This window comes from Ochlerotatus camptorhynchus, unplaced genomic scaffold (assembly GCF_037179485.1).
Source record: "Ochlerotatus camptorhynchus isolate MF236.1 unplaced genomic scaffold, CSIRO-AGI_Acam_v1.1 ptg000251l, whole genome shotgun sequence".
Taxonomy (NCBI): domain Eukaryota; kingdom Metazoa; phylum Arthropoda; class Insecta; order Diptera; family Culicidae; genus Ochlerotatus; species Ochlerotatus camptorhynchus.
Window position 1 is genome coordinate 39,557 of NW_027040741.1, and position 25,268 is coordinate 64,824.

General features: G+C 42.2%; 1 protein-coding gene across 1 annotated transcript in view; it reads right to left on the reverse strand.

Moving 5' to 3' along the window:
* Nucleotides 1-11,274, reverse strand: part of LOC135704936 (uncharacterized) — a 31,325-nt gene extending 20,051 nt beyond the window's left edge. Inside the window, exons 1-3 of the mRNA XM_065226478.1 lie at nt 10,988-11,274; nt 9,316-10,873; nt 8,996-9,247 (exon numbers count right to left, since the gene is read on the reverse strand). Of these exons, the coding sequence (XP_065082550.1) occupies nt 8,996-9,247; nt 9,316-10,873; nt 10,988-11,274 (2,097 nt within the window). The remainder of the gene's footprint in view (nt 1-8,995; nt 9,248-9,315; nt 10,874-10,987) is intronic.
* Between the last annotated feature and the right edge of the window lie 13,994 nt (nt 11,275-25,268).

Here is a 25,268-nt window from a genome sequence, read left to right on the forward strand (position 1 = left end):
TGGTACACTTCCAGCAGGGAACGGTGACGCTTAACGCACTGAAAGCCATTCGGTCCATCAATTCCATCATCGTTCGCTGGGAGCCATACCGTGGCGGCCATCGCGATGTGACTCAGTACCAGCGGTGTGTGAACTTCGGACACGATACCCGCAACTGCAACATTAAGCCACGCTGCGGAAATTGCGCTCAAGACCATGCCACCTCTGAATGTGCTGCGGATGAAGCTGTGGCGTCCAAATGCACCAACTGTGGTGGTGCTCACCAAGGATCCAACAAGCAGTGCCCTAAACGCGAGGATTTCAAGCGCATCCGAAATCAAGCGTCCACCAAAAATCAACCAGCCCGAAGGAAGGATAAGGCCTCGGCTTTCAGGACGGAGGATTTTCCGCCTCTTCATGGACAAGCGAATCCCAGGGAGAGATCCGCGCCCCCTCAAGAAACGTCTGGATCTTCTGCTGGACAAAGCTCTCCATCCCCCCCCCTGGATTCTGGAGGCAACCAATAGCTTAAACAAAAAATCCCTAAGCAAACGAACTTATGAAGATTTTTAATCAACATGACCGGTGCTCTACGTAAGTGCCGCAAAAAGCTCGAACAGATCCAAGTGCTCGGTAAGTTCATCATCCAATATGGTGTCTAAACCGCTAACCATCGCTACTTGGAACGCTTGCTCTGTAAGAGCAAAACAGATTGAGCTTGCCGACTTCCTCCGCAAGCATAGCATCGATGTGGTTCTTCTAACCGGGACCCACCTAAAGTTCGGTGACAGCTTCTGGTTGCCTGACCACATCCTTGCGATTTATTTATATTGTTCAGAATCACGAGATGAAAGTGTATTTTATATGGTATTTATATTTTGGGGTAAAGTGGCCATATCCTGGTTCACCGGATAATTTCGATTAATCGATAAAGTGGCCACATAATAAAAATTATCCAATCATATCGATACTTGAGCTGTCAGGACGGGCTTCAACATTTCTGAAATTTTGTTCGCTGGTACATCAACTATTCAAAACAAATCAGTGTGGTTTAACGCTTGATTGGCTGAGTTGTCAGTTGTACATTTTTTGAAAAATGCTGTTTATTTGATTGCCCTTTTCAAAGTGTTATTTCTTGAAGTATAGTAAATCATATTAACTGAAATATTGTAGTTGTATTGTATTTCTAGTCAAAATATTGATCGTAAAAAAGCTTTAGATTTGACTTAAGGGGGAGTACACTTTAATTTTTCAAAAAAATGCATTTTTTTTGGCTTTAAATGTTCCTTGGGATGTACACTTTAATTTAGAAAAGACTCCAAGTCCGCCAGAATACTCCTTACCGCTTTACGAAGCGATTTCCTAAAACATGTACCGGCGCGCTGAGAGAGCAAATGTTATCTCTAAACGCGTTTATCTCGAAACGGGGTTTTTCAAACTGGCGTGGGAAAAAACTCTAACCAGTTATCATCAAATTTGTATATCGCCTAGGTTTTCTTGTTCAGAATTAAATTCTGCTTAGAAATACGTATCCAAATTTTCGATTTGGTCAAAAATGGATTTTTAATCCACGATTTTGTAAGCATTTTTAGGGTTTGTTTTGACTACAAATGAGAAATAGATTAGTTTATTCGGTCCATTGCGCTTCAATAAATATTAGTTTAAAGATTGAAAGTCAAATAAGAAGCGTTTAATTAAAACTGCTCAATCCATACAAACTTAGCCAATCAAACACAAAACCATACCAAAATATATTGAATAGTTGAGCCAGGGTTTCAGAAATGTTAATGCCTATCCAAAAAAGTTATAGCTTATTGAACTTTTTTGAAGAGTTAAAAAATCATGAGGTGATACACTTTTGTCCGGTACTGTACATATCAGTATTTACATTTCCATGTATAATATATAAAGTGAAAAAAAGCATCCCTGCGCTTTGGTCAGATAGCGTATAGGGCGACGTTGTGCCAATTTGGTCGTGGCACATTCCGAGTATGAGAGAATGATTGCAGTTTTGTCAAATGTGCCTGAGTAAAATACAAGTACTTTCGATGATTACCCGTAGTTGTTACAGTGAAGATATACACCCATATTCTCGTTTATGTCTGGAAGTGTTTGCCATACAGAAACATTTTTATTTGATTTTGTGTGGTGGATGGGTTTCGGGCGTGGACGGGCATATGGGTGATATTATTAAGTTTACGTTAGGAGAACGTTGGAAAATTTAGAAATGTATCGCTTCAGTTTGAGTAGCACTTCACTTCGCAACCGATGAACCATTCTGACGGCCCACATTACCGTGCAGGCGTCGTATGTTGGCAGGGTCCAATATTGCACAGTTTGATTTTTATAAAGTACCATCAGATAAAACTGTATTTTTTAGCTTTATCTCTATACATTCTTAGGAGTTTCTTAGCAGATTATCATGCTGGTGTACGCTGATTCAAAGAATAAATGGTATTAACATTGAGCTGTCCATAGTTGGGCATTTCATTCAAACTCACATCATCAAACTGGAACGTATCCAGTATCGTTGTCTTCGTATCGCGTTAGGATGCATGCACTCGACTAATACGATGAGGCTTGAAGTGGTGGCAGGTATGTTGCCACTCTCTGATCGATTTTCGGAAATGTCCCTCAGGCTCCTCACCCGTTGTGAAGTTATGAACCCACTGGTAATCGAAAACTTTGAGAAGCTTCTTGAGCTCGTTTTATGTTTTATGCTCGCAAACTCGTTTTGAGTACATAACACAGGATGTCAGCCCTTCACAGCGTAATCCTCATCGTGTATGCTTCTCCGACTTCGGAAATTCAGTTAGTTTTGATTTATCTATGACGCAAAAGATTCGCGGAATCCCAGAATTGTTCCGTCAATTTTCGCTGCAAAGCTTGGCCAAGTTGTTTCAGCGAGATCGTGCTGCACAGATGTATCACTTATAGAGGCGTCCGCTGGTTTTGGTACTTACAACGAATTTTATTGGGCCTCTCAAATGTTTTTTTTTTTATATAATGCGTTTATTTTTCCAGGCTCATTTGCTGTAGCTTTGCGGAGCCGAATCTCAAATGCTTCATGTTCCTTGTTCCGTATATGTTGCTGAACTGGCGGCAATACATTATACGCTAGAAACTATCGCCTCACTTGAACCAGATCACTATTTTTTTTACGAATAGTCTCAGTTCTGTCAAGGCTATTCGCTTCATGAGGCCGGTAAAGCACTCCTCGTATTTTCTCATGAAAAAACGAGAGCTTCTAAGTGCTTTATCTTTAAGATCATTTGTCATCACCTTTGCATGGGTCCCATCTCATTGCTCGATTCCGGGCAATGAGAAAACGAACTCACTTGCTAAGGTGGGTGCACTGGTGACGAGGCACAATAGCAATAACAATAAAGTGCAACAAAAACATCTGCAAAAAAATAAATAATGCATTCCTGATCGATTGAGACATTTTGCAAGAAACTGCATCAATCCTTTATTATGAAAACAAGGATCGCGTCAGTCTCGAATAAAATACTTATTCTATGGTGAATACTAATGCTCTCGTTGTTCTGATTATGGCACACACACAATAACTACGGGTTTCTAGGAGAGTTTACAGTGCCGATCGATATAATAACAGATATAACTGTGTTCTCTGAAGCTTTCTCCACAGAACCTCAAATGTATAACGATGTAAAATACCAATTTTGTTTAAAGCACATGCCAGAAGGGAAATGCTGGGGATTATTTAAATTAAAAAAGGTTTTATATAATTAGAATTAGAACCAGATTATTAGGAAAAAATCGTGGTTTTGCAGGACTGTTTACATGTTATGACAACTTTTTATCGGGAGACCGGGATTGTAAGTACTGAATTATATATCTCATAAGAAACATATACAGATAATATATGAAATTCACGCTTACATTTAATGTACATATCATTTGATTTGCGTGATTTCTTTTGTACAAAACATTTTTTTTTTCATTTGATGAATTGACTGGAAATATTTGCTTTATAAAACTAGCTACGATTGATTTTACACAATCGATTGAAAAGTCTTCCAGCGATCATATTACCAAATCTCCTCGTGCATTGATTCCATAAAGATTCGGTTCATCTGTTTGAGATTTTTACATTCCCCGGTTGGCTGCCCAAGTTGGTTTTATGTTTTATGGTTTATGGTTTTATGTAACAATTTTGGTTTTATGAGGGTTCTGTTGACCATGATTTAGACTTGTAGAATGCTTTAAAACCATGATAAAACTAGCAATGTTACTTGGGTGTACAGAGGACGTAAGAAATGTGTGCTTGTTTTTTTTTTATTTTGCCATTTGTTGTGGGTGTTAAATTATTTTACAAATTCGTACAATGAAGGGTTGAATCATCCCGTAAAAATGCTGACGTAATTATTACAAGTCGCATCGTCGCGTCGCATAAGTAACACATAGAGCCTTTTTTTACTCGGCATAACATTCATTCTTCACAAAACTATTGCGAGACCAGATGTTATCATTTCTAAGTGGTTCATGCTTTGGTTAGCCAAAAACATGTGCTGAATATGTTGGCTGCCATTTTCCGCTTTTTTCCATTGATTCTGGTTTTACCATGTGTAATAGAGAGTCAGTATGTTACACAGAAGATATTATATCCTGTGAAAAAAGTGGACGGAAGACCCTGTCCTTTGTATGGTGATGAACTCAACGGTCTGACCACCGCATTCGACCAACCCGGTAGGGAAGCAACCTTTGATTATCCATCCAAGGGTGAAGAACGGAGATAAAAGAGGTAAAGGTTGCTTGCCATGAAAGTGTGTACAAGCTCATCAATTTCTACTTTGTTGTCGATCAAAGCAACTTTTACTCGTACCGTCTTGGAACACACTTCGTGTGTAACTGTGACCGTTTGGATTTTCACTTCGAACATCGGGGACCCCACAGGTGCTACACAACAAGGCTAAATGTGTGCCCTTATCGTTGTGTGTGCATTATATATTAATGCAGGATCTTTTTTTTATCATACGTAATCATAGACTTTAGTAAGAAAAGATGGCTTCGTCTCAAGATTGTGTTTTTTTTTTGCCATGTGTAAGACGCTATATTTATCATGTTTTGGATGAAGCCAAAGGTGAGCTAGAAGGATGGCAGGATTTGAGACATACTTGAGCGGATTATCTAGCAAGCAGATGACCGAACCAGAGTATGGGTGTATGCTTTTCATGTCCTCTAGACTCTAGAGATTTATCTATATGATTTTTTCCTCGTCTGTTAAGCTCAACAACACTACTCATATGCTCACTTGATATGGCAGACATTGCTAGATTTGTGCTTAAATGAGGACTATCTCATGTAGATAAATACACTCATCACACTAGTTTATTTGACTCACTGGAAAGATGTTAACCGAAATTTGTGGCCTGACACTTCGAATATTCAGTAGAGCAAATGTGTGAATTTCTAGTACGACTTCAGTGTGATGTGTTTCAAGCTCAATTTGTTTATGCTTACGACTGCCAGGCTTCCTATTTTCTTATACTTTTTCAGCCTTACTACGCTCTTTCTGAAACTTATGCTTACTCTTTACCGATTGTATGATAAATCTAAAGAAGGCCTTGTGCTGTGCAGCCTAGCCAGTAAATACGTGCAGTTTAGCTTGCGAATTATACTCATTGTAGTTGTATTATTCAACAAATTTAAGTTGCCCGACGAACACATTCAAAATCGTTCCCAATAGAGCACGTGCGTTTTCACATCCTATTACCCTTGATGTAAGGAAAATTCCTCACCTATCTTCTAGAATCCAGACAGACTACCTGTGTGGATCCTTTTTCGAGGGCCCGGTTTCTCTACAAAGTTGCAAAGTGGGAATAGACTTGTTAGCGATATGAATATTACTTAATGCGAGCAGCAAGCATGAATAATTTATTAAGCCCTAATGAAAGAAAATTGCATGTACATACATTTAGCTCATTTCCTCTGGTTTTCTTATCCTTGCGTGCATATGTGTTTGTGTGTCTTCCGGTAAAGTAAAGATACTGCTCTGTGGAAGGTATTGCTCAAGGATCACATGCCAGCAATAACAACGTAACGAACGGTACCAATCCGGGATGGAAGCCAGCCAGCGGCATAATAGCACTCGAAAATGAAGCAGAATCGAACAGACATTAATTATAAACTTGTATCGACGGAAAGTGCTGGTGCGAAGCTGGAACGGTAGATAGTTAGAACATGATGCTCAACGCGTTCCCCAAGCGGAGATTTTTCCTTCTCCCTTCTGCTGTTACTTGAGGCACTGCGATGGAATTTACCACCGTTTGTCTGCTTCATCAACAGCTGAATCCACATCTCGATGGCATCGGTCGCCGTGAAGAGAAAAGTTACGAATTTCATCACCAATTTAACACCATTGATAAATAATTCAATGGAACATCGATCTTTTTGTCGAAGCCGGTCTTTCTCAGGCATACCATCCCTTTCTTTTCATTTGTCGTCGCATCCTGGTGTCAAATCCTGCACACCTACTGACCGAACTCATTAATATTTAGATTTATTCATCTTCCTTCAGACGATTGTTGCCCAGGGTTATAGAGTTATCCGTTTTCATGAATAAAAGATTTGCACATTTGAGATTCTTAGCACTCAACTTTCACAGCGTCTTTCTCGTTATCATCTAGGCCAATGCTGGAGACTTCGAAGTTAAAAACTAGTATGAAGATGTACTTCTTGTACTGCTCTCTCATCGAGTCAAATGAAACCGAATGTTTGAGGATGAAGTTTCTTTCAAAACCAATGAGCATATTACATGCTAGCCGGCGGTCAAATTGATTTGCAATTTGATCAATACTTGACTAACATTTGAAAGGGACGGAAGAGCCAAAACATATTTTTCCAAATATAGAGACAACAGTTCACGAACTACTCGATAAACACGAAAAAGTAAGAGGAAATATCATTTCAAATCGTCAAAAAACGTTTCCTTTTACATGGCGTATTTCAACTCTATGATGAACCAGAAATACGAATTATATTGCTTTAATATGCCAACCGAACTGATTCTGTAGTATCTAGTCACGCCCGATTAATTTAGAATGCATCCGATTGATATTTAACGTGTAAATAACGAACAAAAAGAAGACCAAAAAAAAATCTCCGGGCGTAATTCCCCTCTCATAAAATTTGCGAACGTAGAACCAAGGTGGAACAACAATCAAAAAATTCCGAGGGTGTTTTCCACGGCACATCACCAGTGTTGGCAGTATAATGTTTTCTTATCAATTTCACGACAAAAAACTTTTTATGGGGTTTTTAATAATGCATTAATGATGATAGATTATACTATTAACTGTATGTCAAGACAGTAAAATCATCAAGAAAATGGAAAGCAGGTTAATAGGATTAATGTTTAGGTCATCACAATTCGGAGGCGATTTTCTCGATATGGTGATTTTGGAAATCTGCCCTATTCGAATGTTAGTCTAGAATACTACTCGATAGTGATGTGTTTTCATTTACGTCTATTAAGAATACCACGTCCGAGGGGTGTTTAAATGTATTTTTTATTATGATAAATCAGCACCGTAGAATGGTGATGTTCATCGTTTTGTTATAACTACTTCGTTTCATTTGGCTGGAAATATGAAATCAAACGAAAAGAAAACATTTTAAAAATAAAATTGAATTTAACAATTGACTAAACCCATCATAGAGTTCAAGAAATAATCGCTGCATTTTATTAATATACATGCACGTGAAATCGTTACAAGATGCTATGGAGCTGCAAGACGACCTGGAGACAATTCAAAGGTGGTGTGACATGAATCGTATGCTCGTAAATCCCAGTAAATGTACTGTAGTCACATTTTCGAGAAAGACGACCCAGTTAAACTTCGGCTATTCCTTGAAGGGCACTCAATTGTACAGGGAAAACCAGGTTAATGATTAAGGAGTGATTCTTGACGAAAAACTCACGTTCAAGCCGCATTTGTCGTACGTACCTTGGCTTCATTTTTCGGGTAACAAAAACGTTCCAAGATGTATGCTGTCTGAAATCACTATATTGCTCCCTGGTACGAACGACATTTGAATATGCTTTTCCAGTCCAAACTATGCTACAATATGTATTCTAATATAGACCTTACTTAATAAATGTTCAATGTGTTTATTGTATACGGATCGTGGAAATTGTAGCAGAAACGTTTTATGAAACCAAGCATGTTGTTAGCTCTATTAATAATTGTGTTATAATGATCGGTGAAAGTAAGCTTAAAGGCTAAGATAACAATTAGATCACTGACTCTATCACACTTTTTTATGTTTTGGTTTCCTAAAGTAATTGATATACCGGTTATGTTTCGTTTTCTACTAAAGGTAATTAAGTTACATTTTTTAACATTCAATTGTAGCAGGCTTTTGTGACACCGAGTGTTGTTGCAGCAGTGGATTCTGTTTTCGGACCTCTTCGAGTCAAACTCGTTATTGTTGTTGTGAGTTAGCTTTAAGCTGAAATTCAATTTTATGTTTTACTTTTTTGTTGATAAATTTTACATTCTTAGGTTAACCTACAATTATTGTCCTCTACTTTAGTGAATCCACCGTACTTAAACAGCTTTTTGTTCCGATTTGTGTATAGTAGGTTCTATTAATTATTTTAGCACAAATTCAGGAAATTTTAATGCACAAGTCGTAATTATCTCTTGTCACTGTTTACTATTGAATACAATTGAGCGGCCCTATCGGAATAAATTTTACCTTTCTCTGCCCTATCGGAGTAAACGCTTCGCAAGTCACTCATCTACGTCCCTTTGGTAACTTTTCGCAGGTGGTGCTGAACGTGCTGATCCGTGGTGCCAACATGCCCCCGACCGTATTGCTTCAAGTGCTCTTAAGCTATACTTCCTTCTCTGGCTACATCCAGGATAGCGAGCTTCGTTGCCGGTCGGCGCATGATACCCGCTGAGGTCTGAACATCCGCGCTGCGGACTCGTCCATCTCGCCCAGGATACACCCGAGTGACTCTTCCTCTGATCCAGCTGTTCCTTACACTCTCGTTCACAACGACAACCAAATCTCCAATGTTGATTGAAGTGACCTCTCCAAACCACTTTGGTTGTCGGGAGATGACAGGCAGGTATTCCCTGATCCACCGCACCCAAAAGCGATCCAGCATTACCTGAACCTGCTTCCAGTTCAACCGCAATGCCATATTCTCCTCGATTGGCTGAACCGCCGTTGAACCACTCCGCTTGAACTCAACAGTAGAAAGTGGTTCGGTGTCAAGGCTGTGCATTCCTCGCTGTCGATTGGTAGATAGGTTAAGGGTCGCGAGTTCACCATGGATTCCACCTCTGCTAGAGCAGTTACCAAGGTCTCCTCATTCGGATTCTTTGACAACTCCATGTATGCCAGTCCAGTCTTGACTGAGCGCACCAGCCTTTCCCATATGCCTCCCATATGGGGTGCGTAAGGAGGGTTGAGCTTCCACTGCGTGTCTACGTTTGTGAACGTCCCCGCTAGATCCCGATTGATGGCACCGATTTGCTGCCTTAGCTCCGTACTAGCACCTTGGAAATTGGTGCCTTGATCTGAGTAGATTTCCTGTGGCGCACCTCGGCGGGCAATGAACCTACGTATTGCCATCTTGCAGAATTCGGAAGACAGAGTGTAGGCGACTTCTAAGTGGACTGCTCGGGTTCCTAGGCAGGTGAAGAGCGCAACCCACCTTTTAACACCACCACGGCCAAAGCGAACAGTGATCGGACCGAAATAGTCCAGTCCCGTAAAGGTGAAAGCCCTGACATACGGCGTAAGGCGAGCCGAAGGCAGTGGAGCCATCGGTGGGACTTGTGGTTTCGATTTGTAGACTCTACACCAGTTACAGCAACTTGCCACCTTCTTGACGGCTGTTCGCAGTTCTGAGACGTGGAACTTCTGCCGCATTTCGTTCACCACCGTTTCGTTGTTCGCGTGTCTATACTTCTTATGATACCAGTTAATCACTAGCTGCGTGACGTAGTGATCCTTCGGCAAGATCACGGGAAACTTGGCTTCATCTGAAACGCACTCCGCGGCAGCGATGCGTGATCCCATTCGCATGACTCCGGTTGGGTCTAGAAACGGAGATAGTTTGAATATCCGACTGCTCTTCTGGATTCGCTTACGTTGCTCTAGCTGCACTTGGTGATTTTTTCGCAGAATTTTGCATTCGTCCGGGTATTCACTCGCTTGGATCAGCTTAAACACGGTTGACTCCGCTAGTTTACACTCCTCACTGCTCAAGGTTACTTCTCCGTCCTTCTTTAATTCGTCCTTGCCCTTCTGCCTGCAGCCAAACCGTAGAACGAATGCTACTGTGCGGGTTAACCTTTCCCACTTTGAAAACCGTTTGAACTCGATGACTGGCTGCGTCGGTGGCAGCTGGTGCACATGGACCATCCTTAATTCTTCGGCTGTTGTCAACTCTACCGCTTCCTCTGGCCAGCTACACTCCGGCTTATACAGGAACTCTGGGGCCTTGAACCACCTGCTCTGTTCTTCGAAACATGGTCCATGACCCCACTTGGTGGCTTCATCGGCTACGTTCATTCTCGTGGGCACCTTCTTCCAATCGCTGACCTCCGTTTCATCCAGAATTTCTGTTACCCGGAACGCTACATACTGCTTGTACTTTCGCGGGTCTGACCGAAGCCAGTTCAAGACCGTGGAAGAATCGCTCCACAATACTTTGCGCTTGATCTGCAACGTGTGATTTGCTATGATGGACTTCATAAGTCGTGTTCCAATTACGGCTGCTTGTAGCTCCAACCGTGGCACTGAAAGGAACTTAATCTGCGCCACCTTGGTTTTTGCAGACACGAGACTGCAGCGTATTTTACCGCCATCTACTATCCGGAAGTAGGCTGCGGCGGCGTATGCAGTACTGCTAGCATCAACGAAAACGTGCAATTCGAGCTAATCGTAGGCTCCAGCGCTGTAGCGGGGAAAGTAGCATCTGGGTATCTTCACCATATCCAGTGTTCCAAGTAATTTTACATACTTTTCCCACCGGGGTACGATATCTGCAGGTAGCGGCTCATCCCAGCCAATTCCGGATCGCCACGCTTTCTGAACTATCGTCTTTCCATGAACTACGAAGGGAGCGATCATCCCTAATGGATCGAACACACTCATGACTAAGCTCAGGACTTGGCGTTTGGTCAGCACAACGGATCCATCCATTAGACGTTGCAGATCCTCCCGGAAAGTCATCGAGAATACGAAGACATCCTCTTGTGGTCGCCACACCATCCCCAATACCCGTTCCAGGTTGCTACCCTTGTCCATGGTGAAACTCCTCACCGACTTCGTGTTCTTCTCCCCAATCCGCTGCAGCACCTCTGGAGAGTTCGACATTCAATGCCGAATAAGGAATCCTGCTTTTTCGTGCACTTCCTTAACGTCCAATGCCAGCTGAACTGCTTCTTCGACAGAATCAACGCTGTCAAGGTAATCGTCTACATAGTGATTTTTCTTTATCGCCTCCGACGCCTCCGGGAATTCCGCAGCATACTCATCCGCATTCAGGTTCTTTACAAATTGCGTTGAACTAGGAGAACACGTTGATCCGAAAATTGCGACGTCCATGACGTATACTTGAAACGGATCGGATGGATTGTCCCGCCACAGGAACCACTGAGCTGTACGATCTTGGAGTATGATGAGTACTTGATGGAACATTTCCATTATGTCTCCGCTGATGGCGGTCTCCCTCTGTCGATAACGACATAAGACTGCTTGCAATGCTGTCAGCAGGTCAGGTCCTTTTAGAAGAACGGAGTTCAAGCAAATGCCTTCCACCGATGCAGCGGCATCCCAGACGATCCTAACTTTATCGGGCTTTTTGGGATTCACTACGACACCCAGAGGTAAAAACCACGTCCGCTTCGGATCCATCTCATCCAGTTCACGTGGAGTTGCCTTGTGTGCATAGCCCTTAGATACGTAGTCTGCGATTTTCTGCCTAACGTTGTCGTACAAGGTTGGTGATTTATGAAGACGACGTTCTAAACACTTCAGTCTCTGCTCGGCCATGGACCTACTGTTGGGAAACTCAACGTTGTCGAACTTCCACAGAAGTCCGGTTTCGAATCTGCCGGTTTCAGTCCTGGTTGTGGTTGCTTGTAGAATCTCTTTAGCTCGCTTGTCGTCTGCTGATTCCTTCGCCTGTGTCACCGAAACCCCAACGCTCTCCATAGAGAAGAAACTCTTCACTAGCTCGTGTAATTCGTTGTCTTGGGACTTGGTACGAATATGAAGAACTCGCTGTGATAAACTTCTGACTTCATTTCCAGAGTGACCATATAAAACCCAGCCTAGCCTAGTTTTGGCGACTACTGGCTCGTGTTCACGGCCCTCTCGCAACTTTAGCGTTGTCTTCAACCTTGTGTTGTCCAAACCTATCAGGATACCTGGAACAGCGTCGTTGTAGCTTCGAACAGGTAAACCTCTCATGTACGGATATTTGTTCCTCAGCTCTTCAAAATGTATAGACTGTCGCGGTAGTTCTAGCCCATCGATGGTTTGCACTTTTCGTAGGGTGAACTGCTTGTCTGTGGTAACTCCGGAAATATTCAGCTGAATTTGCTGGGATTCTTCTTCCACACGCTTGACCCCGTTAGTCCACTGCATACACAGAGGAGAAGTCGGACCTTGTACACCCAACTGCTCTGCCAAAGACCGCTCCATTAAAGTAGAATCGGAACCACCATCCAGGAAAGCGAAGGTTTGAACCGATCGACCATTAGCGTGAAGAACTACAGCGACAATACGGAAGAGAATTTGGTGATGTTGCTGATGAACGGAGATTACGCCAGAAACCGGAGTCGAACCCTCTGCTTTGCCTTCTCGTGGATCGCCCGGATGGAGCAATCGGTGATGGTGTTGTTGGCAACCGTTGACCCCGCAGTTTGATGCTTTGCACGGCCATTTACCATGCGGATACAAGCAGCGTCCACACAGATGAACTTCTTGGGCCACCTTCCATTTGTCTTCCAACGTCTTCGACTTGAAGCTACTGCAATCTTTTGGTTTATGGCTGGCTGTTTGACAAACCACACAAGGACGTTCGCTTCCCGTTTGGATGGAAGCTTCTGGTTTCTTGTTGGTTGCCTTGTCGTTCCGGACGTTCACCGTGTGTATCTAGGCTTTCCCTTTCGACTTTTCGGATTTGACAGTGACTGGTGTAACACTACTAGCTGCCGTTACGATCACGTTCATGTAATCCGAAAATGTCCTCAAGTCCACGTTCTGCACTCGTTGCTTATGCATCGCCCAATCCAGCTTAATGTTGGCTGGAAGCTTTTCGACTAGCTCATCGATCAAGATCGGGTTAGTCAAATGTACCTGTTGTCCAGTCGAAACTAGATGTGTACAGAAATTGCGAACAGCCAGGCCGAAACTGATTATAGTCCCCAGTTTTTCTGGTCGCGGTGTCGGTGTTGCTCGCACCTCAGCCAGAAGAGAGTTGATGATTGCTTCCGGTCGTCCATAGAGAACTCGCAACGTGTTGATTATCTCCGGAACGTTTGACGGATGAAGAAGAAAACTGCTCACTGCTTTCTTCGCGTCCCCTTTCAAGCTTCGTTGTAGTCGCATAAGGTTCTCCGAATCGTTGTACCCACACATCTGCGTGGACGTATCATAGCTGCTCCAGAACATCGGCCACTCTGTTGGATCCCCAGTAAAACACGGAAGGTCTTTGGGAACAACGTGGCGTGCTGCCAACTGCTGCGCATTCGGGCCGTACGATGGCTGAAACACCCCATACTGCAACTGTGGGTTTGGTACAGCTGGTATAGGTGTTTGATAACTCGAGACACTCACTACAGGAGGACGAAGTGGCGGTCGAGAATTACCCCATGTTTGCGAAAGCATTGGTACGGTTTGTGTGTGAGAAGCAGCGAAAGGAGCATTTTGTGACACCAGAGGATTTGAAAAACTTAAAGGCTGGTTCCTATTTAAGAAATAGCTATCGGAATCTAAGTGCGATACGTTTCTAGGTATTTCGGAGTGCCCTAACTGCCCTAGTGTTGGCTGGAAAGTATGTGATGGTTGGACATAGTTTTGATTGGTTGGTTCTACAGCTCTTCTTGTGAAAACTTCTGAGCTGGTAGAACTCACCATGTTCGAAGTAGGTACTACATACGGATTGTACTGACCAACTCGAGGATCCATCCAATAAGGTCTGTCCTCTCGTGGTTGATTGTGTCCGCCATATGATACCGGTACAGGAATCTGAGGAAACAATTAATTAATTAATTTAGCTTTATTTAGGAGGCTTTCAGCCTTAGGCTGGTTCGCCTCCAAAACATCTGAGGAAACATCGTACTGCCACCGACTGTTGTTCCTAAATCCGGAACCAGCTGGTTGACTGCAGGCGGAATCAGATTGGTATTCGCCTGCCACGTTAATGTCGGCTGCACAGTTGGAATACTCGTCAGCGACACAGGTGCTGCCCGGGGCGTTGATTGAAGCAATGTTGGAAGTGATAGGGCTGGATCTGCTACACTAGTGAAACCTCCCTGGTGTACAGTCGCAATAGGTGAGATGACGTCATCAAAGTTTTTCGAAAACACACCTTGTGTGCTAACCTGTTTCGATCCCGCTTCTTGGCTGGTAACTGCTGAAACTGGAACTACATTCGAGCTGTTTTGCGCTGTGCTTGCTACCGGCATCGATTCCGTTGGTAGGATGTGGCCACCCACTTGCGATGTGAGCCCAGTGGAAATAACTTTTCCAGATTTGGCACTCAGGATCACTTGGTGGTTGTCAATCCAGCATCGAACTTTATCGACGCTATCGGCTGCACTGTCACCGCTACACATACTCGCTCTTGAATTTGCCTTAGCATCCTCATCCAATCGCGCGTGAAGCAACTTGAATTTCCGTTCCAGGAACTCCTTCTCCAGTTTCATCAGATCCTCCAGCATCTTTTCCCTCCTGTCCTTTTCCAATTGCAAAGCCTTTTCCTGCATCTCCTGGTCGTGTTTCGCCTTTTCTGCCATCAGCTTGGCTTGAAGTTCTTTTTCCTCGGCCAATTGCTGCATTTCCAATTTAAGTTTTGCCTCTCTTGCACTTGCAGTCGTCGATGGTGTTGATCCTACTAACGACGGTGCACGGGAACCCCTTGGCCGGCATAACACACATTGGTAGCTTTGGTCATCAGCCTCGATGCTATCACCTACACCAGCGCACGAAAAGTGGTACCATCGGCTGCATCCATCGCACTGGACCACCTTCGCATCCGCCGTATTCGGTCGCTTGCATAAAATGCATTGAGCATCGGCTGGGACTTCATCCAGCATGTTGGCACCACGGATCAGCACGTTCAGCACCACCCGCGAAAAGTTACCAAAGGGACGTAGATGAGTGACTTGCGAAGCGTTTACTCCGATAGGGCAGAGAAAGGTAAAATTTATTCCGATAGGGCCACTCAATTGTATTCAATAGTAAACAGTGACAAGAGATAATTACGACTTGTGCATTGAAATTTCCTGAATTTGTGCTAAAATAATTAATAGAACCTACTATACACAAATCGGAACAAAAAGCTGTTTAAGTACGGTGGATTCACTAAAGTAGAGGACAATAATTGTAGGTTAACCTAAGAATGTAAAATTTATCAACAAAACAGTAAAACATAAAATTGAATTTTAGCTTAAAGCTAACTCACAACAACAATAACGAGTTTGACTCGAAGAGGTCCGAAAACAGAATCCACTGCTGCAACAACAAACTTTAAGAATTATTGTCCTCTACTTTAGTGAATCCACCGTACTTAAACAGCTTTTTGTTCCGATTTGTGTATAGTAGGTTCTATTAATTATTTTAGCACAAATTCAGGAAATTTCAATGCACAAGTCGTAATTATCTCTTGTCACTGTTTACTATTGAATACAATTGAGCGGCCCTATCGGAATAAATTTTACCTTTCTCTGCCCTATCGGAGTAAACGCTTCGCAAGTCACTCATCTACGTCCCTTTGGTAACTTTTCGCGGGTGGTGCTGAACGTGCTGATCCGTGGTGCCAACACCGAGTATGGAATATCTTTATTTCCTTTTTGAATGTGTTAATGTCTTCGGCATCTTTGACTTCTAAAAAAGTTTAATGTCGTCAGTATCAGGGAAGTGGCACCCCTATCTCTACTAATAACAAGTAGCCATAGCGAGCATAACCGCGGGCCCACGCTTGGCCTAGCTTTGATTGCTTTGTTTTTAATTTTTCTACGCTGCCTACGAAAAGATGACGACGTGCCAGTCCCTTGGTCAGCATAGATTAAAACTTTCAACTTCTTAATAATAAAAGAGATGTCATTGACGAATAGAATAAATAAAAGGGGTCCTAAATGAAAGCCTCAAGGAATTCCCGAAGTGACATCAACGGATTTAACGTCTTTCCTTTGTATTTTATTATTTTATGGCAATTAGTTCTACTCGATTGAACCCAGACCAATTGGGGTGAGAAAGTAGTCACGCTCACCACGGATGCCGGCTGTATTCACAATGATTAATAACTATGATTTATGAATAAAACAATTATTTCTATGCTTAATGATTCAAACATATTCTGAAATTTTTGGGTTTAAGGGCTAAAGGACGAAAGGAAAAAAAGTTCCCAAGGAAAACATGCAAAAAATCAAAGACCATTCGTCTAAAGGGACAAAAGGTCGGAAGGGACAAACATTCGAATGAACATATGGTAAAAAAACGACCTTTCATCTTCTCGAACATTTCGAACCGAGAATTCCAAGAGATATTTAAAATAATTCGTAGCAAAGCTCGTAAATAACTTTGAGCAGAGTTTCTACATTTTTCTGGGTGAATTGCACTGGAATTCTGAGGAAAGTTCATATGAAAACTTCAGATAATTCTGGGGACAAAAAAAAATTAAATGAATCCTAAAGTGAATTTAAAATACTCTATAAAATGCTAGTAACTTTTCAGGATCTACGCGGTAATGGTTTTGGACTTTTTTTTATCTAGTTCGCTTATTTGGCAGGCTCAATCGCGCTAGCTTTTGGGAGCCGAGATTATGGACAAAGTTGTTGAGCATATAATTTCCTATTAGGGTATTGAGTTTAGTAATGTTTAGGGCGTTTGAAACGTCACCTAGCGTCAAAACTTTAAAAATGGTGTTACTTCATACATTTTAAACTTCAACTCGTTCTTAAGTTCGGAAAATACGATTTGTTTGCATAAAAATCATATTTATTCTGAAAAATTTCAACGAATTTCAATAAAATCACCATAAATACGTGCATAGTTCGACTTGATTGCCATTTTATTGAGCTTCTCATGATAGTATGCTGTCACTTACCAATCGGTTTTAAAACACTTATTTACATGCTAAATATTGTTTCGATAATAACCAATTTTCCATAAATTTTTATTGATAAAATTTTTTGAAGATACCATTGGTAAAAGATGTGTTTGAGAAAATTTGTGATAAAATCCAAGGGCACCGGTGGGATTTGAATCCACAGTTCCCTTTCAGTCAGTGCTGTTAATTTTCATATCATTCGATTGAAGATGAACCAATACAACCATTCAATCTATGCTGTGAAAACGAATTCACACATGACCATAATTTGAAGAACCCCTTTCTCATTCGAAGCTCATCGTCACTCTCAGTTGAGTAACTCACTACCATTTGATATACGACAGTGGAGTATGGAAGAAACCTAATAAAATGGTCCTGAACGACAAGTCAACCCGATGTCGGATCAATGTAAGACAAATTTAAGGTCAATGTTGACCCAATGTCGTGTTGTTGTCGGGTCAATTTTGGGTTTGTGTCAGGTCAATTTCGTGTCAACATCGCGTTGGGGTTTGGTAGAAATCAGGTTGGTGTCGGGTTGGCTTAGTTTTTTCGCCGGAATGTCGACCAGAGCTCCATTTATGTGTAGGTTACACTCAATTGAATGATATCAAGCGTTTCTTAAATGAGAATGATCCAAGTAACTGATATAACCTATTCGATGTCTCCTTTGATAGCGGAGAGCTTTTTTTTTATTATTGTCATCAAAAATATTCAATTGATTTTGAGAATTTACAGCACTGCTTTCAGTACACGGGTGCATTGCCAATTATACATAGTGAGCGCTCAACTTCCGAGCTGAACAGACGCGTTTTTGCTATCGCTCGTGGAAGTCGAACACGAACTAATTTCCAGTGTTAACTGTGTTTTTTCGTATTCTGCTCATCCGTTTTTCCGTGTCGCTGCGCGTCCAAACGACTCCGCGATGGGCCGTCGAGAAAATACCTTTCGAATAGATTTTTCGAATGTGCCGAAGAAACCGGACCTTTCCAAAGTCCACAAATTCTGTGCGACCGTTCTTGGTCTGAAACAAGGTGAAGTGCTACGTATACAGAACAGCAGAGCCCTCGGTGTTTCGTTCGTGAAAGTTGTCGACCTAGAGTTGGCGCAACGAATCTGCGAGGAACATGACAACCAACACGACATAACCGTCGACGGAAAAAAATATCCGCCAAGGATCACGCTGGAGGATGGAGCAGTGGAGGTGAGGCTCTTCGATTTGTCCGAGGTGTCGGACCAAAAAATCGCCGATTTTCTCGTAAGGTATGGTGACGTCATATCAGTACGAGAGCAACGATGTGGAGCCGATATCGATTTCCCTGGTATTTCGACCGGTGTCCGCATAGCGAAAATGAAAGTGAATCGTAACATCGACTCGTGGGTTACCATCGACGGTGAAGTGACGAATATATCGTATTTCGGGCAGCTACAAGCATGCCGACACTGCCGCGAATACATCCACATCGGGGCTACTTGCGTGCAGAATAAAAAATTTGCTCGTACAAAAGTCGTACGCCGATGCCGCAAAGCAGATGCCTTCACAAAAAACACCTCAAGCCGACTATACTCCGAACCAAACCAACACACACTCGAACCAAATCGCTCCCAGTGCGAATCAAAACAAAACAACTTCGAACCAAGCTGCACGGCCCCGGTTCGAACCAAACTCGGTCAACCCGGCTACCATGCCGCCACCGAAACAAGTTTCCCACCGACAACAGAAATTGTTACCACCGATGCGCAACGAACAGAATTTTCCCACGCTAGCCTCTTCCTCGGCTTCGATTCCCCCATTGGACAGCGGGTCGTTGACTCCCTCTACAGGTCAACAGCCCCCTGCTAGCAGCGGAGTGGATCGCAAAACTGCTAGTGGCTAGTCCGATGGCAACGAAACAGATTCGTCTGTCGGCTCATCCAGCTCAAGAAGGCATCTCCGCAATAGACCACCAGGCAAGAAGCCTCGGGTGGAGGACGACTGCGACGACAAGTGAGATGGGAGTAACCAACTGTCGTAATGGCTGAGTTCTCCAGTTACAACCTCGCCTCCATCAACATCAACAATATCACGAATGGAACGAAAATTGACTCTCTTCGGACCTTTGTACGAACGCTGGAGCTAGATATCGTTTTCCTCCAGGAGGTGGAGAATGATCAGCTCTCTCTCCCTAGCTTCAACATTGTCTGCAATGTGGACCAGGCAAGGCGAGGAACGGCAATCGCGCTGAAAGACCACATTCAGTTCTCGCATGTGGAGAAGAGCCTGGATGGCCGCCTCATCGCTTTGAGGGTGCAAAACACGACTCTCTGTAATATCTATGCGCCATCGGGGACAGCTGCTCGTGCGGAAAGAGAGAGAGAGATTCTTCAACGGCACGATCGCATATTACCTTCGGCACAACACGCAACACGTCGTCCTCGCTCAACCTGGTCTATAAAAGGTGTGGAATTCCGCTTCGTACGATTCGTTTCCTTCGGTCACTCAATCACCCTTGTAGTGACGTAATAACGTTTGTTTCAATCGGCGCTTGCATAGGAAATTTAATATGGATTTTATAATTTATGTAGGCTACCAAAATTTATGAATGGTCTGCTACTAAATGTTAAGATAATTTATTGATTATTGAATTATCACACTGTATACCATGAAAAAGCAGCCTGTTTGTGAGTTTTTGCCTGTTGTCAAGTAAGGAGTTATCTAAAAAAACCAAATCGCCAGCTGATATTTCCCGGCGACTTAACAAAAGAATACAAGCAAGCAAAATCATCATACGAAAATAGCTAGGATTTGTTCTCCTTCTTATTTCGCAAAATTGCTTTCCAGTGTTATGACGTCGTCACCATGATCTCCCACAAAGTTTACATTTTTCCCTCTACCAACACATACGTCAGGGCTAGATCTCCACACCTTGTATAGACCAGGTTGGTCCTCGCTGGCGATTTTAATTGCGTGCTTCGCCCGAGCGACTCCACGAGTTCAAACACAAGTCCGGCGCTCCAAGCGACCGTACGGCAGCTGCAGCTTCAAGACCTGTGGCTGAAGCTATATCCCACCATCCCCGCACCCACATACGTTACGCACAATGCGGCATCCAGGCTCGATCACATGTATGTAAGCTATGGGCTTTGCGAGCATCTGCGAAGTGCTGCCACACACGTATGTTCGTTCACAGCCCACAAAGCTCTTACAGCGCGAATTTGCCTTCCGCACCTCGGTCGTGAACAAGGACGTGGATTCTGGTCCCTCCGTCCTCATCTTTTGACTGCCGAAAAAATCGATGATTTCCAAGTCCGGTGGCAGTTTTGGACCCGCCAGCGGAGGAATTTCCCCAGCTGGATGGCATGGTGGATCTCATACGCGAAGCCAAAAATTAAATCGTTTTTCCGCTGGAAGTCAAGCGAAGCATTCAGCATCTTTAACGCTGAATACCAACGTCTCTACGCGCAATTGAGGCTCGCGTATGATGGCTTCTACCAAAATCCAGCCATGTTGACGACTATCAACCGCGTGAAAGCGAAAATGCTCACGCTGCAGCGACGCTTCGCACAAAATTTCATTCGGATCAATGAAACATTCGTAGCTGGAGAGCACATTTGGTCGCGTTTGGCTATGCGTAATATGACCTGTGAGTTTTGGTTCAAGTGGAATAACTTGTTGTGCTTACGTGGAGGTTTTTGACTTGTACTTATTTATGGGTTGAAGATGTAGGGATGCACATCACACGTGTTCAACGAAAGTTTCTTCGATTTGTGTTTCGCTTGCTTCCGTGAAATGATCCTGTTCAACTACCACCCTTTGAGTATTTGTGTGCCTTGATCAGCGAATCCAAGCACATTAAGCAATGAAGGATAAAGACAAAGCGCTTGCTACTACTACCACGATAAACTCTCTATGTCATTCTTGCATTTATCGCAAGGATCCGACTCTAATAGAAAGGTCCCGCTATTTATACTTTTCGGAGTGTTGAAACACCCTCCAAAGACGCGCCCCTTTATCAATCAAATTTGGATTCCTTAGCAACAAATTTAATAAATGACACCGATAATGACCAAGCATAAGAACCCTAGTCTTAACCACTTCATCCTAGGGAACAGCGAATAAAAGATTAGGAATCACATAGATGAAGACTAACTAACTCATTTTTTCTTTGTTTCAAGATCATCCTCGGTGGACAAAGCCGAGTCTTGTCACTATCAAAAAGGCATAAAAAGTAACAAGGACTAAGATGTGTTTCATTGATTACTGGAAAATCCTGTTCCCATAGCTTGAAGTAGTCAGGACTAGGAATTGGTGGTAGATCTTACACCCCGTAACGTACCACGAAAAGGTGATCTATCCACGTTACGGAGCAAATAAGTTAATAGTAATATCTGTTTACACGATCAATTCGAATACTAGTAAATAAATCAATAAAGAAATAGTACGTATACGGAACTACTTATTTATATGCATATATATATAAAACAGCGATAATATATTTATCGTTCACCAACCACCGCAACTCAGTACAAAGACTGCGACGAAAAGTCGGAGAGCAAGCGCTCATTGCAATTCAGTAATCCTATTCGTAAGCTAATTTTTCAATTCTCAAATTTCATACCTTCACGAAACGCAGATAACAGAGGTTAGAACATTTTATGAGCGCTTGCTTTGAATAAATGTGCTTTTTTCGCAAGCTTTTCTCATTCTTGTCTTTCATTCTATTTAAGTAAGGTGTATGCCATAGCTTTTCTTTATAGTGCCACGGAGGAAACACGTTTGATTTTCGAATAACTCGCGTCAACCCGAAGCCCAGACGGAGGCTTAAGGCCGCTGCAGATGAGTTGAATAAAACTTAATTAAATTTACTTAATTAAAAATGTAGAGCGTCATTTCCAAACCGGTTGGGTGGGCCTGGTTGATCTGAACAAAGTGGGGAAAAAATGAGTTTGCCGAGAATGGGCATAAGTTAGCAGGAGCTGGATTCCGGACAAAGCTCGTGTTTGCTTTGTTGTTGTTCCTAATAATGAAGATGAAAGAAATGAACATTATTTATCACGGTTGCAGCCGAGCCAAATAGCAAGCGTAGGTGTGCAAAAGCGAAGGATACTTTGCAAAAATTCTACACAGTTGGTTTGAAGTCACGAAAAAGAGATTCACTGAATTTACTTGTTCTTTGTATACACCAGTGATGGCCAAAGTATGGACCGCGGGCCGCTCGTGGTTTTTGGTTCTCTATGATGGAACAACCTCAACATGAATTTATTTTTGCATTACAATTCAAAAATTTGGCACAGCTGTTTACGATCTCAATACCAATCGAAAGAGCAGTGAAGAGTAGGGGGCTGTTAAATTTACCCACCCTAATGTACGGCCCTGTGTGCTTCATTCTCATCGTTTTTAGCTTTAAGAATTAGTTTTTAATTAATTATTTTTCCAAAATTGCATCCACCAAGTCTGATGATATGAAGAATGGTATTTTGTACGAACGTTGCTGTTTTTACCATGTAGTCATGTTAACAAATAATACGATTGACAAATCTCGAATGTGGATGGGTTTGAGATAAGAATCCCGATGTTCTGCTCAGTAAAAAAAAAGGTCGCTCTAAGGCCACCGAACCTCTCATATCACATCATACCGTTACTCGAGTTGTTAAATCCATTCAAACCCGACGAAAAATTCCTCTCATATCACATCATACCGTTACTCGAGTTGTTAAATCCATTCAAACCCGAAAAAAAAAATTCCGACGACGATGACGACAAGTTTCGCAAAATACACGATAAACAAGTGATTTGATTATAAATCTATTTAATTTGAAAGAACCTGGGACTGCTCAGTAAGCAAGCCACCGCATCCCAACCTGGTCTATACAAGGTGTGGAGATCTAGCCCACACGTATGTGTTGGTATAAGGAAAAAGGTAGATATTGTGGAAGTGACTGGTCACGACGTCATAGCACTCGAAAGAAAATTTACGAAATATGAAGTACTGTAAATCTTAACTATATTTGCATGATAATTGCGCTTGACTGCATTCTTTTGTAAATTCTCCTAGAAATATCAGCTGGTGTTTTGTATTTTTATGATACAGGGGTTACTCAAAATAACTAGGAAAGGCAAATTTTTGGTCAACTTTGGAGTGTTGTAACTTCATCAAATATGATCCGATTTTAAATCTTCTAAGAGCATTTGACTGCAAAACTAATATTGTTTTACGGTATAGCCACAAAAATAATCCTGGTCACCGGATACTGGAAATATTCCGGGTTTCCGGAGGGCTTGTCTAACTTGCTAAATTTTTGGTGAAATTTTATATATGATGCTGGTTAAATATAAGTTACCAACGGCTCCATCATATCATCCATCACACCAGCCATCATACCAGCCACAGTACAGCCAACAATTACATCAGTCAACACACCACTCTGCACGGTCAGCACTTCGGCCAACCACCCGATCATCGCACCAGCCAGCAGAGTCAACATTCTAACCAACACCTCGATCATCAGCCAGCGCAGTCAGCATTCCGGCCATTAACCCAGTCGATACCGCCCGATCGATGTCACAACTGGTCAGCACATTCACCAGGGTAAGCAGCCACGGAACCGAAGTCCACGATAAACCGCCAGCATAAGCAGCTCCGAGTAAACAACAACAGGAAATGCAGCATAGACAGTTTAATAGGTAGAACCATTTTTATAATACCAAAATTGAATAAAGCTCACTTGATGTTTAGCGTTAGTTGTGAACAGTTGTTTTTTTTAAAACGCGAATCCGAAGCTCCCGGTCGTTATTTATATATATATTTTTAATAAATACAACGAAAGAAGAACCATTTCTAAAGCGAATCATATGCCAAGAACTAAAATTGGGCTATAATCAACCGAGATATGGCCATTTCCTTGGAATCGGTTCTGATGGAGGGTTCTGAATGCGGGCAGATCATTTAATCACTCAAAACATGCCGTGCGACAGCTCTTTCTTCATGGTTTCTCGTCAATAGACTTTCGATAAACTTTGCATCATTGACCACATTGGCCACTCAGGGGCGACCCCGGCGTAGTGGTTAACATCCATACCTCTCACGCCAAAGTCTCGAGTTCATATCTCACCCCCGGACAAGTCACGAATGACCCAAGAGTGTTAAAGTAACTATTATAAAAAAAAAAAAAAATAAAAATTGCATTTTTACACCAAAACATGCCGTGCGACAGCTTATTCTTCATGGTTTTTCAGTCATAGTCTTTCGATCGTTGATCGATTCTTGGCAGTTTATTGCAATCAACATGTTTCGAAATCTTTCTATAACTTCGACGTTGATATCCAAAACGCTACTCAGCAATTGAGGATTTGAGAATGCTCGTCGGCAAACGTTTCCAGTTGTGCTGGTTCCTGCTCCACCCGCTCTTGGTTGATCCACCCTGACAGTAAACGCTCCATACAGCCTATTCTGAATGTTGTTTTGCTTTTTTTTTGTACTCTTCTTTCAAAGCTTTTGTTATTTGCCATTTTTTGAGGTCTACTCTGTATGATATGTGTAATACACATTCGGAAAAAAAGAAGAAATTCCATAGTATAGTGCATATTCTTCTGGAATAAATCCTTTTTCAAGATTCTTAAAAAACATGCGATTAGCTTATTACGAAATAATAGTTTATAGTCATGTATACCTCTATACTGGGCATAATATTTGGAGTAGCTTTACAGATTGGACAGTTCTGCATGGATGCTGTATCTGTGATGCAATTGAAAACTTTTCCATCTAGTTTGATAGATGGAAAAGTTCTCAATTGCATTACAGATACAGCATCATCACGAAATCAAAATCAATCAAAACATGCTTATCATAGAGTAAATAAATTTGTATAGGAACTAATTTACTTAAAGGGTGATACGGTCAAAATTTGGTCAAGGGAAAACGCGTGTAAATCGGTGAAATCGTTTATTTAAAAAATCAAATTAAATTTCTTTTTCAAGTTCAAT